Source organism: Phacochoerus africanus, chromosome 14 (assembly GCF_016906955.1).
Source record: "Phacochoerus africanus isolate WHEZ1 chromosome 14, ROS_Pafr_v1, whole genome shotgun sequence".
NCBI classification, from domain to species: domain Eukaryota; kingdom Metazoa; phylum Chordata; class Mammalia; order Artiodactyla; family Suidae; genus Phacochoerus; species Phacochoerus africanus.
This window is the reverse complement of record NC_062557.1, coordinates 20,760,302-20,772,040: the sequence shown is the minus strand read 5'-3', so window position 1 is coordinate 20,772,040 and position 11,739 is coordinate 20,760,302. Positions and strand designations below refer to the sequence as shown.

Genomic DNA, 11,739 nt, shown 5'->3' with positions numbered 1-11,739 from the left:
ATGGGCTGGGATGACGACAGGCCATTGCTTTTCACTCTCACCCCCAGTCTGAGCTGGGCATTATCTGGGATGTTATATTGTTTAAAAGTGCTGTGTCTTTGTATATTTCTATTTTTGGGGTGTTAGTTTCTTGGTGCTGCTGTAACCAAGTACCACGAGCTGGGTGGCTTAAACAATATAAATTGGTTGTCCAAGATCATGATAACTGCAGGGTTGGGTTCCTTTTGAAGGCTGTGGGGAAATATTTGTTCCATGCCTATTTTCTTTTTTTTTGTCTTTTTTCTTTTTAAGGCCATGCCCGGGGCATATGGAGTTTCCCAGGCTAGGGGTCAAATGGGAGCTGTAGCTGCTGGCCTACACCACAGCCACAGCAACACAGGACCAAACCACATCTGCAACCTATACCACAGCTCATGGCAATGCCAGATCCTTAACCCACTGAGCAAGGCCAGGGATTGAACCTGTGTCCTCATGGATACTAGTTGGGTTCGTTAACCACTGAGCCACAACAGAAACTCCCCATGACTATTTTCTTTCTTTTTTTTTTTTTTTTTTGTCTTTTTGCTATTTCTTTGGGCCGCTCCCGCGGCATATGGAGGTTCCCAGGCTAGGGGTCTAATCAGAACTGCAGCCACCGGCTCATGCCAGAGCCACAGCAACGCGGGATCCGAGCCGCGTCTGCAACCTACACCACAGCTCACGGCAACGCCGGATCGTTAACCCACTGAGCAAGGGTAGGGACTGAACCCGCAACCTCATGGTTCTTAGTCGGATTCGTTAACCACTGCGCCACAACGGGAACTCCCCCATGACTATTTTCTAACTTCTGCTGGGTTGTGGCAGTCTTGGGCGTTTTCTGGCTTGTAGATGCATCAACCCACATCTGCTTTCATGTTTACATGGGTTCTCCTTGTGTGTATTTCTGTGACCAAATACTCCCCTTTTATAAGGACACATCCTATTGGATTAGAAGCCCACACTAATGCTGATTTTTTTTCTTTTTTAGGGCCACACATGTGGCATATGGAAGTTCCCAGGCTAGGGGTTGAATTGGCACTACAGCTGCCAGCCTATTCCACAGCCACACCAACACAGGATCCAAGACGCATCTGCAACCTCCACCATAGCTCACGGCAACGCTGGATCCCCCACCCACTGAGCGAGGCCGGGGATTGAACCTGCATCCTCATGGATACTAGTCAGATTTGTTTCCGCTGCACCCCAATGGGAATGCCAGTATGACTGCATTTTAACTAACTACGTCCACAAGGATTCTGTTTTCAAACAAGGTCACATTCTGAATTGCTGGAGGTTTGGACTTCAAAGTGTGATGGGGGTGGAGGTGAGCACAATTCAACCTGTAACAGGTATATTAGGCTAAAATTGCAGGAAAACCTTGCCTCATCCGTGCTTAAAAACTTCTCCTGACTCCCTGCTACTTACAGCAGAAAGTACAAAACCCGATGATTTGTGAAGACCTTCACAATCTGGGCGGCACAAGCCTAACTGCCTCCCCTTCAGCGCCTCACTGCTCCCCCAAACCCTCTACTCCAGGCTGCAGCCCTCTGGAAGATTCGTGTTGAACCTCATATTCCCTGCCTTTCTCGTTCCCAGCCGGACTCTGCTGCTGTGTGCAGGCTTCCTTGCTCTTTCTCTCCTCCTGGGTTTCTCCATAAAGGCCCCGCCGCACGGAATGACTAGGAGAGCACCGAGGGACGTGTCTGTCCCCATCCTCCCCTCCAAGCATGCACATGTGCGGTTCTCTCCGCATCCCAGGGCCTTGCTCAGTGAGTTCCCCACGCGAGAGTGTTTCTGATTCAAAGACACCCAAGCTGAGGGGCCCCAGCGGGTCTTCCAGGGTTTCCCGCACTTTGTAGTTTGGAAGACTCTCACGCCCCCTGGAGGGCAGGACGCGACCACACAGGGACAGAGAGCAACCATACTAACAGAGGGAGACTTCGTCTTTATTGCCCTTTTTCTGGGGGGGCTGACCTCGGGCGGGCAGAGGGGAGAGGGCCGGGCTAGGGTGGGGCCAGGCAGAACCCGAGCAAGGGCTCAGATCCCAGACCGTCCTCCAGGCGCTACAGATGAGGCAGCCGCCGCGAGACACCGGCGCCCCGGGCAGAGGCGCGGCGCTGGCTCTGCGCCTGCGCGGCGGCCCATGGTCAGGATGCCCGCTGCGTGGTTGCCGCTGGCCTGCAGGAGGCGCTGCAGCCGGCCTTGCAAGCCCGGGGGCCCTGGCCGCCGCTTGCCCAGAGTGAGGATGCCGGCCGCGTGATTGCCAGCGCCGTGTAGCAGCTCGTAGAGGCGGCAGGAGCACGTCTTTTGACGGCAGCAGTCGGGCAGTGGCTGCGCCGCCGCCCCGGGCGACAGCACCGCAGGCGGCAGCAACAGTAGCAGAAGCAGCAGCGTCACGGTGGCCCAGGAGACCTAGGGAGGCAGGAGACTGGGTGCTAGGAGTGGTCTCGCCGCGCCTGCATCCAACCCCTACGCCCAGGCCCTGCCCAGCTGCATCCGCGTCCCCTCTGGCCTGCACTCTTCCCTGGCTGTCCTTTAGTTTTCCAGCCTTTGCTCAATGCCCTCTGAAGGGCTCTGTTGGAGAGGGGCTCGTATCTGGCTCCTTTATCTGCTCATCTTTCAAGACCCAGCAAAGCATCCCCTCCAGGAAGCCCTTTGAGCAGAATGAAACCCTCTCTCCTCTGGGTACCCTTATTTCCTTGTACCCCCATTAGAGCACTGACCCCACCACCTGAAAACGGGCGTCTGAATCTGCCCCCGAAGTCTGTGAAAACTTCACCCAGCAAACAGAGGCCCTATTTATCTGCCCCTCCTCCCGACAGCGTGCAAATCAAGGACTGGCAGGATCCAGGCTGCTTTGTCACACCTACCCCCTTACAGAATAAACAACTCATTGCTTTGGACCAGTTTCCTACCCTCTCAGGGAGAGCACTGGGTATTAAATAATCCTGTGCAGGGCTGCTGGGAGGGGGAAATGAGATGACAGGTGCAAATAGCCTCTGATACATGAGAAAAGCTCAATAAACATGAGCTCTTGGGAGGATGGGCACCAGCCACTGTCAGCTGAGGCAGATTTTCAGCCAAGGGTCCATCCCGTCCCCTGCCTCAGAACCCACATGGGAAAAGACCAAGAGCGAGGTGGCTTCAATCTTCCTGTACCAGCCCTCGCATTGCCCCTGGTCGAATGAGTCACCCCTCTGTCCCTGGGTCTTTACCTTTGCAAAAGGAAGATTCATGGTGTCAGGAGCTCAGAGTGGGGTCGCCAGGAAAGGTGTCGTCTTCCGTGGTCTGAATAGCCAGGAACTTTGAGGCCGTCAACCGCAACCTGCTACCAGGGGCCTGGGCTTTATAGGGTTCTGAGGTGGTGGTGGGGAGATGAGTGCTTGCGTCTACTCTGGGACCAGACAAAAGCAAGTCTAAGATTAGCCTTCTGCAGGGGGGCTGTCTCCAGGCTGGGCCCAAGGAATGACCGCCAAGGCGCTCAGAGGCTGGAGTTGGATCGCTGTGCCCCGCGGTCCCCCCCTTGTCTGTGGGCCTGCTCCCTGGAGATGGGGTGGTCTCCGGGCACTAATGAGGCCACCTTGCACCTAGGAATTTGGAAGGACAAAAGAAGACTTGGCTAGGGTGCTGGCATGGGACAATGTGTGGAGGGAGCTGCTAATTAGGGGCAGGAAAGGAGGCAGCCGTGAGACTCTGTCTCCCCCAGGGTGGGTGGCAGGGTGGGGGGGAGGGCAGCCAGGCAGCAGGCCTCTCGCCCCTGCTCCTTGTCACTGCCCCTGGTACCTTCAGACTCCAGGACCTTCTTCCTCCATGGAAAAGCCTTCTTAGCTGGCTCTCGCTCCCCTCCAGCTCTCTTCCCTCTGCCTCCTCCACCGACTTCCAAGATGAAAAACCTGGGAAAACAATCCGAGGCTGTGGGAGGAAAGCAGCCAAACCTGGCGTTATCCTCCAGCTGCCCCGGCTTCCTACCTGGTTGGGCTGCCTGGATGGGAGGGCTGGAGTCCCATCTCACCATCCACACAGAGTGAGCCAGCATGGGGTGAGGGACATGTGCCATCTGTAGGCCAGAACCTCTTTTATCCGGGGCACTATCTGCTGAGCAGCGGTTCTGTGCCAGGCCCTGCTCTGGACACTGGAGTGACAGTGTGCCTAGGACATGGCCCAATTTCCAAGGAGCTCCAAAGTCCGGGAGGGGAGGTGACCTGGCAAAAATGATAGCTCAGTGGAGAAAGGACTCTGTAAAAGCCTTGGGTAAAAAGTGGGTTTTGAGGAGTTCCTGTTGTGGCTCAGGGGTTAAGAACCTGACTAGTATCCATGAGGATATGGGTTCGATCCCTGGCCTCACTCAGTGAGTTAAGGATCCAGCATTGCCGTGAGGTGTGGTGTAGGTCGCAGACACAGCTTGGATCTGTTGTTGCTGTGGCTGAGGTGCAGGCCGGCCGCTGCAGCTCCAATTCTACCCCTAGCCTGGGAACTTCCATATGCCATGGGTGTGGCCGTAAAAAGAAAAAAAAATTTTTTTAAAGTAGGTTTTGAGATTATTCTAATTGAAAAGTCAAACAGAGAAAGACAAATATCATATGATATCACTTATATGTGGAATCTAATAAAAATGACACACACCTTATAGGTAAAACAGAAACAAACTCACAGATTTAGATATCAAACTTCTGGTTACTATAAGGGAAGCCAGGGGGAGGGGGATAAGGTATGCACACTACTGCTTCTAAAAGAGATAATTAACGAGGACCTACTGAACAGCATAGGGAAATCTATTCAATAGTCTCTTATAACCTGTATGGGAAAAAAGAATGGATGTATGTATATGTATAACTGATTCACTTTGCTGTATACCCAAAACTAGTACAACATTGTTAGCCAGCTATAGTCCTATATATATATATATATATTTTTTTTCTTTTTTTAAACGGCCTCTCCGGCAGCATATGGGCATTCCTGGGCTAGAGGTCGTATTGGAGCTGCAGCTGCCAGCCAATGCCACAGCCACAGCAACACTTTATCCCAGCAGCATCTGTGACCTATGCCACAGCTTGGGGCAATACTGGGATTCTTAACCCACTGAGCGAGGCCAGGGATCAAATCCACATCCTCGTAGAGACTACGATGGGCTCTGAACCCACTGAACCACAATGGGAACTCCCGATAAAATGGTTTTTAAAAAGCGAGTTTCCATCAAGGAAGTTTGGGTGAGAAGGCATTCCACAGACGGGACAGTGTGAGCACAGACCTAGAGGTGAGAGACCTAGAGGTGACAGTGCTCAGCTCACATGGGAAGCAGGGTGTGGTCCTCAGGCCGCAGCTTCTCTTTAAAGAGAGAGGTGCCTGGACAGGTAAGTGAAGCCAGGGTGAGTCAAAGGGTCTTAGCAGCTAAGCTGGTGACTGGCTTCGATCCTGTGGGCTCTGGGTGGGGCCACAGGAGGAGTTTAACAGGAAGGAGAGGTGGGCTGAGGTGGGGGCCACGTGGATGGGGGCGGAGCACGGAATCCAGAAGTAGTAGATTCCAGAGGCAGAATCCAAGGCTTGCCAGCTGATTGGGATCAGGTGCCAAGTTACTTAGAGGGAGCTGCGTGCCTTTGGGCGAGCCTCACAACCTCGAGAAGCCTCTGTTCCCCACTGGTAAGAGGGACAGTTAGCCCAGATGGTCTCTGGGGCTGCTTCCCGCTGTGATACTTGAAGATTTGCAGTACAGACCTTGCCCGTGGACGTGATCGGTAGGCGTTGGGCCAGGAAAGGGACCTGTGCTAAGTCAGGGCAGGGGAGTTGGGGAGCAGCCCCTCCACTTTTAGGTGAAGCTTGGAATGGGGAGAGAAGTAAGAGGAGGGGGCTCTGTGTCTTCTGGTTGGACCCAGGCTGTCCTATGAGTCCCCGAAGGCACACACACTCGGGGCCTGCCCCAGCCCATAGGGGAGAGCACAGGGAAAGCCCTGGAGTCCAGAGCTGAAGGGGCAGGGGAGCCCAGGCTGCTGCAGGGGCAGAGCGATGGGACCACCAGTTTCCCACAAAGCAGACCCAGAGCCAAGAATCTGGGTGCAAGAGTTTTATTTGGGCGGCAATCCTTGAAAGCACATAAAGCAGTGGGGACAGGAGGGACAGGAGGAAGACCAATAAGAACTGTGTTCATGAGAGGGTCACCACCGTGGGCAGCTGGTGGGGACCCTCCGAGAGAGAAGGTACAGAATACACTTCAGGATTGTCCCACGGAGGGACAGGGAAGCTGAGGTCTGCATTCACCAACTCCTGTTCCTGCTGATTGATGTGAACTCCGGGGAGCAGTAACTCCCAACACTTCCTGCCTGCCCAGCGCTCGGGCTGAGAGATGCAGGCGCCATCAGCATGGATTGGAACTCTGGTGTCCTCCGGGGTGGGTGGGCCTGGGGGGCTCCGGGCAGGGCGCTGCCAGTGTCTGCTCTACCCCTGAAGTCAACTCCTCAGAACAGGTGAGGCCTCCGCAAGGCCCAGCGGCTCTGATGGACAGCTGTCAGGGGGCACACAAAGACCCTGGCCAAGGGTCATCCAGAGTGGCTCCAGAGGAACGAGCAAAGCAGCCTGAGCGGGTGGCTGGGGCGGGCGGCGGGCCCCGGCTCAGGACACCACCCTTCTCTGCAGAATCTGGGCCAGCTCCCTGTGTCTGAGGACCCGGGGCATCTCTGGGGGGAAGGGGGAGGAGGGGCAGGCAGCAAGGGCTGCCCGCAGTGCTCTGAAGGCCCCCTGCCCCACCAGGTGGACTTGGGCAGGGCCCACGCTGCCCCGGAACCGCAGGGACTTGTAGTGAGCAGAGGCTTCCTGGAGGCAGTGGTCAAGCTGGGAACAGAAACGGCCTGAGTGAGGCTGGTGCGGAGGTGGGTGGCGTGTGGGTGGCATGTGGGTGGCGTGTGGGTGGCGTGTGGGTGGGGTGCTACGGCTGTGCCCAGGGTGTGTGTGGGTAGGAGTTTCCTGTGTTTACAGGTATGAGTTTGGGGGACTCGTGCCTCCCCTCCCGGAACCCCAGGGAGGTTCTCCTCCCCACCCCCCCTCCCCATCCCTCCTCTGGGCCCATGACACCTGGGGGCACACAGAGTAAAGGGGACATGCCGTCCTATCCTGCCTCTGTCTCCTTTACCTTGTCTCGATTTTCCTCTGACAAGTTCCTCAGCCCCTTCAGTGCCACAAACACTTCATAGTGGGGGGCAGAGCCCTCGGAGGAATCTGTAGACAAATTCCCCCATCGTGGACACATGCATTTTTTTTTTTTTTTAAGGGCTGTACCTGTGGCCCATGGAAGTTCCCGGGCCAGGGGTTGAATTGGAGCTACAGCTTCTGGCCTACCCCACAACCACTGCCACGGGGAACCTGAGCCACATCTGTGTCCTATACCACATCTTAGGGCAATGCTGGATCCTTAACTCACTGAGTGAGGCCAGGGATCGAACCCGCATCCTCATGGATGCTAGTCAGGTTCATAACCCGCTGGGCTGCAACAGGAACTCCGACACATTCTTTTGTGAAAAGGGGGGTTTCCATAGCCAGCGCCCATTGCCCCCACCTGTTTTTTCCCATCTGAGGTTCATAGGTTGGGAAGAGGAGGTTCCTGGCAGGGAGTAGGGTCGATGGAAAGGAAATGGGTAGAGACTGCAGCAGGAGGGCTGGGAGTCAGATATGAGGAAGAACTTTCGTTAGGAGCCGCAAAGGAGTTCGAGTCTTTCCTTCTGCCTAGAGGTTTCCCAACAGGAGGGCTAGGGGTTGGGGGGGACGGTCAGCCCAAGGATGGGAGGTGGGAGCCAGAGGAGAAGCTTACCCAGGATGCTGCTCTCCACACAGCCATGGTCCAACAGCTTGGCCCCCGGCCACTGCCCCACCGCCCGGCCCAGGGCCTCAGAGAACACGTCCTCGCCAGTGTCTTCTCCTCGGACACTCAGGGTCTGGCCCAGCCTGTGGAGGAGGAAGCTGGAGGCTGAGAAACCCAGGGCACAAGGAGGGCCCCTCAGTGACCCAGGGGGCCACCTACCTGCGGATGAACCTGACGACTGGACACTGATTGTAGGTACCAACCACCTGGACCACGTCACCCAGGCGGCACCTGGTGGAGGGGAAGTGGGGTGAGGTCAGGCCCAAGGGTGCATTAGCTCATGCCCTGGCCCGCGGCAGGGTTCCAGCGGGCCAGGGGGAGGGGGTGGCTGGGCAGGTGATGACCTGGTGAGGCTGGCCTGGTCAGTCAGCACCAACTCGTACTCCTTGCCCTGCTGGGCCTCGGGCAGCAGGATGGTGGTGGCAGCCTCTTCTTGGGCTCCTTCCTTCAGTGGGAGCAGCTCAATAAAGGGGGCTCCAGGGGGCAGAAGGTAGAGGCCACGGGGCTGCTTTGGCCACAGACTCAGGCCCACCACCCCTGTGGGGAGCAAGCGGCCTCTGCATCTGATGGTGCCATTGCTTTCTGCTAGGCGACAGCCCCTCACCCTGGACCCCAGGCCCCAATCCTCTGAGCATCATATCCTACTGCCGCCCTTCCACCTCATCCTTTCTGGCTCCCCCAGGCTCGGCCCACTGCCCCCAAGGCCCTAGCTGGGAAGGGACAGTGGTTCTGGAGATGGCGGATGTGGGGGTAAATCCTGGTGTGACGTAAATTTGCATACGTCTCTTAACCTCTATGAGCCTGAGTTTTTTCCCCTGTAACGTGGAGCTCACATTAAAGGAGATGATTCTACAGGGCTCGCTGCGTGGCCGCTAGCTGTGTGGCCTCTGCCCCCTGCCCTCACCTCACTACCCTTGAGTCTTGCTGACCTCCGGAGGCAGCGTAAGCAGGTGAGAAGAAGGCCAATCCTTGGCACCACAAGGCCCCCAGGGCAGTGACGGCCTCGGCCTGGCCTCCTGCATCCAGAGTCACCACCACCTGCAGTTTGGGCCAGAGCCGAAGGGCCAGCCCTCGGGGTCCCTGCTCCAGGGCCTCCCGCAGCTCAGCTGCCCGTCCAGGGAGAGGCGCTCCTGGGTTCCCAGTAGCTATCGCCTCAGCCAGCTCTTCGCCATTGGCCTCCAGGCCCACGAAGACGTCTAGTAGCTCGACCGCCGTCCCGGCTTCCAGTGCCCGCAGCCCTGGGGACCTCAGTGCCTCCAGCAGCAAAGCCCCAGGGTCCTTGGCTCTGGTAGGGCCCACCTGGCCCAGGGCATGCCAAGGCCAGGGGAGGGGGTAGGGCCAAGGGGAGGAAGGCGTCACACGGGCTGTGCCTCCCGGAGCCAGCACTTCTGGATAGGCCTTGTTTAGGGCTACCAGACCCAGCAAGGTGGCCTGGAGGGAGACAAGAGACAGCATTGGCCTTGGACCTGAACCAGACCCTGAACCCCTACTTCGGTGGATTTTTTTTTTTTCCTTTTCTTTTTAGGGCCACACCCACGGCATATGAAGATTCTCAGGCTAGGGGTCAAATGGAAGCTAGAGCCCTGGCCTATGCCACAGCCACAGCAACGCCGGATCCGAGCTGCATCTGTTCACGGCAACGCTGGATCCTTAACCCACTGAGCTAGGCCAGGGATTGAAACTGAATCCTCATGGATACTAGTCAGGTTCCTAACCCGCTGAGTTAAGTGGGAACTCTGGGTTTGGGTCCCCCCCCCCTCCTGATGGGAGGGTTTGGCTGCAATTAGGGGGGTCTCTGGTGGGGTCGGGCTCCAGCCTTCCCAGTTTACCTGCAGAGAGGCCTCCCCACAGTACTGGTTTGAAGTAGGGGGCAAGACCTGCCCCCTACCCTCTTCCTCCTGGACCTGGCTGGCCTTGGTCAGCGGGAGATGATTCCGGAAGGTGCTTATATCTGTAGCCCCAAAGACATCATAAAATCTTTATGAAGCCACAGAGTTCCCAAGAGTTTCAGGCCAAGACGGGTGACATCCTTGAGGAAGGAACCCGGAATAGGCCTGGTGGATGAGGGGCTACCAGGACCCAGGATGGGAAAATTCTCTTGACCATTCCTTAGCCTGGGTCAGATCTCTGGGTCAGGCCCCTCTGTGTTGGCAGAAGAAGCGGGGAGGGAGGTTTTCAGGTTTTGGAATCTGACTGTCCTATGGGGTTTCTTTCTCTTTGGGCCACCTCCCCACGCCTTGGGAAACACACCTGTGCTCCCCCTGAGGGGACAGCAGGGACCCTGGGCCCCCTGCAGACACCATCTCAGGGCCTGCTGCTGACTCTGGCCTGCGTGCAGCGTGCTCTGCTCCAGCCTCTTCTGCTGCCAGGCAGCTGCCCAGCACAGGACCCTCCATGCCACACGGTGCTGGAGGCGGACAAGCCAGGACAGCCTGGCATCCTGGGAGTGCCACCACCAGAGCATCACCAGTGGAGGCAGTAGCAGCAACAGCAGGAACAGCAGCAGCAGCAGCATCTCTAAGCCGCTCCCTAGGAGGAGGAAGGCCTCCGCATCGAGGGATTATGAGGAGGAGGCGGGGACCATCCATTTCCTCCCCCGCCCCTCCCCCTGGGGGGAATCCAGTTAAAATGGAGGTTCGAGAAGCCAGGACCCCTGTCAGGCAGGTGAGATGCAGAGGAGAGAACATCAGGGCTCTGGGGCCACACTGACCTGAATTGGGATCCTGGCTCTGCCCCTGGTTAGCTGGCTGGCCCTGGGGATCTCAGCTCGCCGCTCTGAGCTCCGTTCCCTTCCCCTGTCTGTAAGATGGGAGTAATAACACCCTTCAGAAGGTGCAGGGAAGGCATGGCACGGTGCCTGGCACACAGCGGTTGCCTAACCGATGACACGCCTGGTCCATTCCCGAGTGCCTCTGCTTTGTCCAGGACCTAGCCTCTCCCAGCATCGAGTCTCCCCCTGAGCCCTGAGCAGTGATTCCATGTCCCACATGCACCTGTCACAGCCCACTTGTGCCTCTCCGCCAGGCACCCAGGGTCCCCGCAGCGCTCCGTACAGCCTCAGTGCACAGTGGGCCAGAAAGCTGGGGCCATGACTTTAAAGGGCTGGGCCTGGACCGGGAAATCCGGCTGCGGCTGCGGGGCCTGAGGGAGGTGCTGGGAAGGGGGGGAGCTCTTAAAGGGGCAGGTCACCTAAGGGCTGCCGGGCTGGGAGCTGGCCCAAGCTGGCAGGTGGAGGGAGGTTAGAGCCAGAGTAGCATGTGAAGGAAGAGGAAGCTGAGTGTGAAAAGAGTGCCTCCAATCAGCTTGAGTGGGGAGTGGGGTGCACCCTATCCTGAAGTAGGTTCAAATTTGCTTCTTTTTTTTTTGGTCTTTTTAGGGCCGCACTTGTGGCACATGGAGGTTCCCAGGCTAGAGGTCGAATTGGAGCTACAGCTGCCACAGCAATGCCAGATCCAAGCCACATCTGCAACCTACACCACAGCTCATGGCAACACCAGATCCTTAACCCACTGAGCGAGGGCAGGGCTTGAATCTGTGTCCTCATGGATTCTAGTCAGATTCACTTCTGCTGAACCATGATGGGAACTTTCCAAATTTTTTTTTTAATAAATGGACTTTTACAGAGGTATCTCAGCTCCTTTTTTTTTTTTTTTAAATCAGATTAGTCAGTTTGTAAAGAGGTTAACAATTCCTGTTCATCATAAGCTTCATTGACAAAAGTCTCACTATTCATTAGATTTGAGAACTGTTAAGAAACAGGATTTTTGGAATTCCTGCTATAGCACAATGGGACACAGGTTTGATCGCTGGCCCAACACAGTGGGTTAAAGATTGGGTGTATGCAACAACTGTGGCTTGGATCTGATCCCTGGGCC

The 11,739-nt window shown here is 56.5% G+C and overlaps 2 protein-coding genes across 4 annotated transcripts; both read right to left on the bottom strand.

Moving 5' to 3' along the window:
* Positions 1-1,943: 1,943 nt before the first annotated feature.
* On the bottom strand, positions 1,944-3,370 carry HCRT (hypocretin neuropeptide precursor). Its single transcript, XM_047758001.1, has 2 exons — positions 3,234-3,370; positions 1,944-2,430 (listed from the first exon to the last, which is right to left on the bottom strand). The coding sequence occupies exons 1-2, from the start codon at positions 3,252-3,254 to the stop codon at positions 2,056-2,058; spliced, it is 396 nt and encodes a 131-aa protein (XP_047613957.1). The 5' UTR covers positions 3,255-3,370; the 3' UTR covers positions 1,944-2,055.
* Positions 3,274-10,989, bottom strand: GHDC (GH3 domain containing). Of its 3 annotated transcripts, XM_047757998.1 has the most exons (10): positions 10,858-10,989; positions 10,575-10,663; positions 10,115-10,393; positions 9,694-9,815; positions 8,794-9,295; positions 8,209-8,401; positions 8,024-8,095; positions 7,814-7,947; positions 7,139-7,224; positions 6,062-6,840 (listed from the first exon to the last, which is right to left on the bottom strand). In XM_047757998.1, the coding sequence occupies exons 3-10, from the start codon at positions 10,377-10,379 to the stop codon at positions 6,622-6,624; spliced, it is 1,593 nt and encodes a 530-aa protein (XP_047613954.1). In that variant the 5' UTR covers positions 10,380-10,393; positions 10,575-10,663; positions 10,858-10,989; the 3' UTR covers positions 6,062-6,621. The 3 variants fall into 3 exon arrangements, with proteins under 3 accessions (XP_047613955.1, XP_047613954.1, XP_047613956.1); XM_047757999.1 differs by lacking the exons at positions 6,062-6,840; positions 7,139-7,224 and adding exons at positions 3,274-3,412; positions 3,802-3,911 and having other exon boundaries at positions 10,115-10,663; XM_047758000.1 differs by lacking the exon at positions 8,209-8,401 and having other exon boundaries at positions 8,769-9,295; positions 10,115-10,663.
* Between the last annotated feature and the right edge of the window lie 750 nt (positions 10,990-11,739).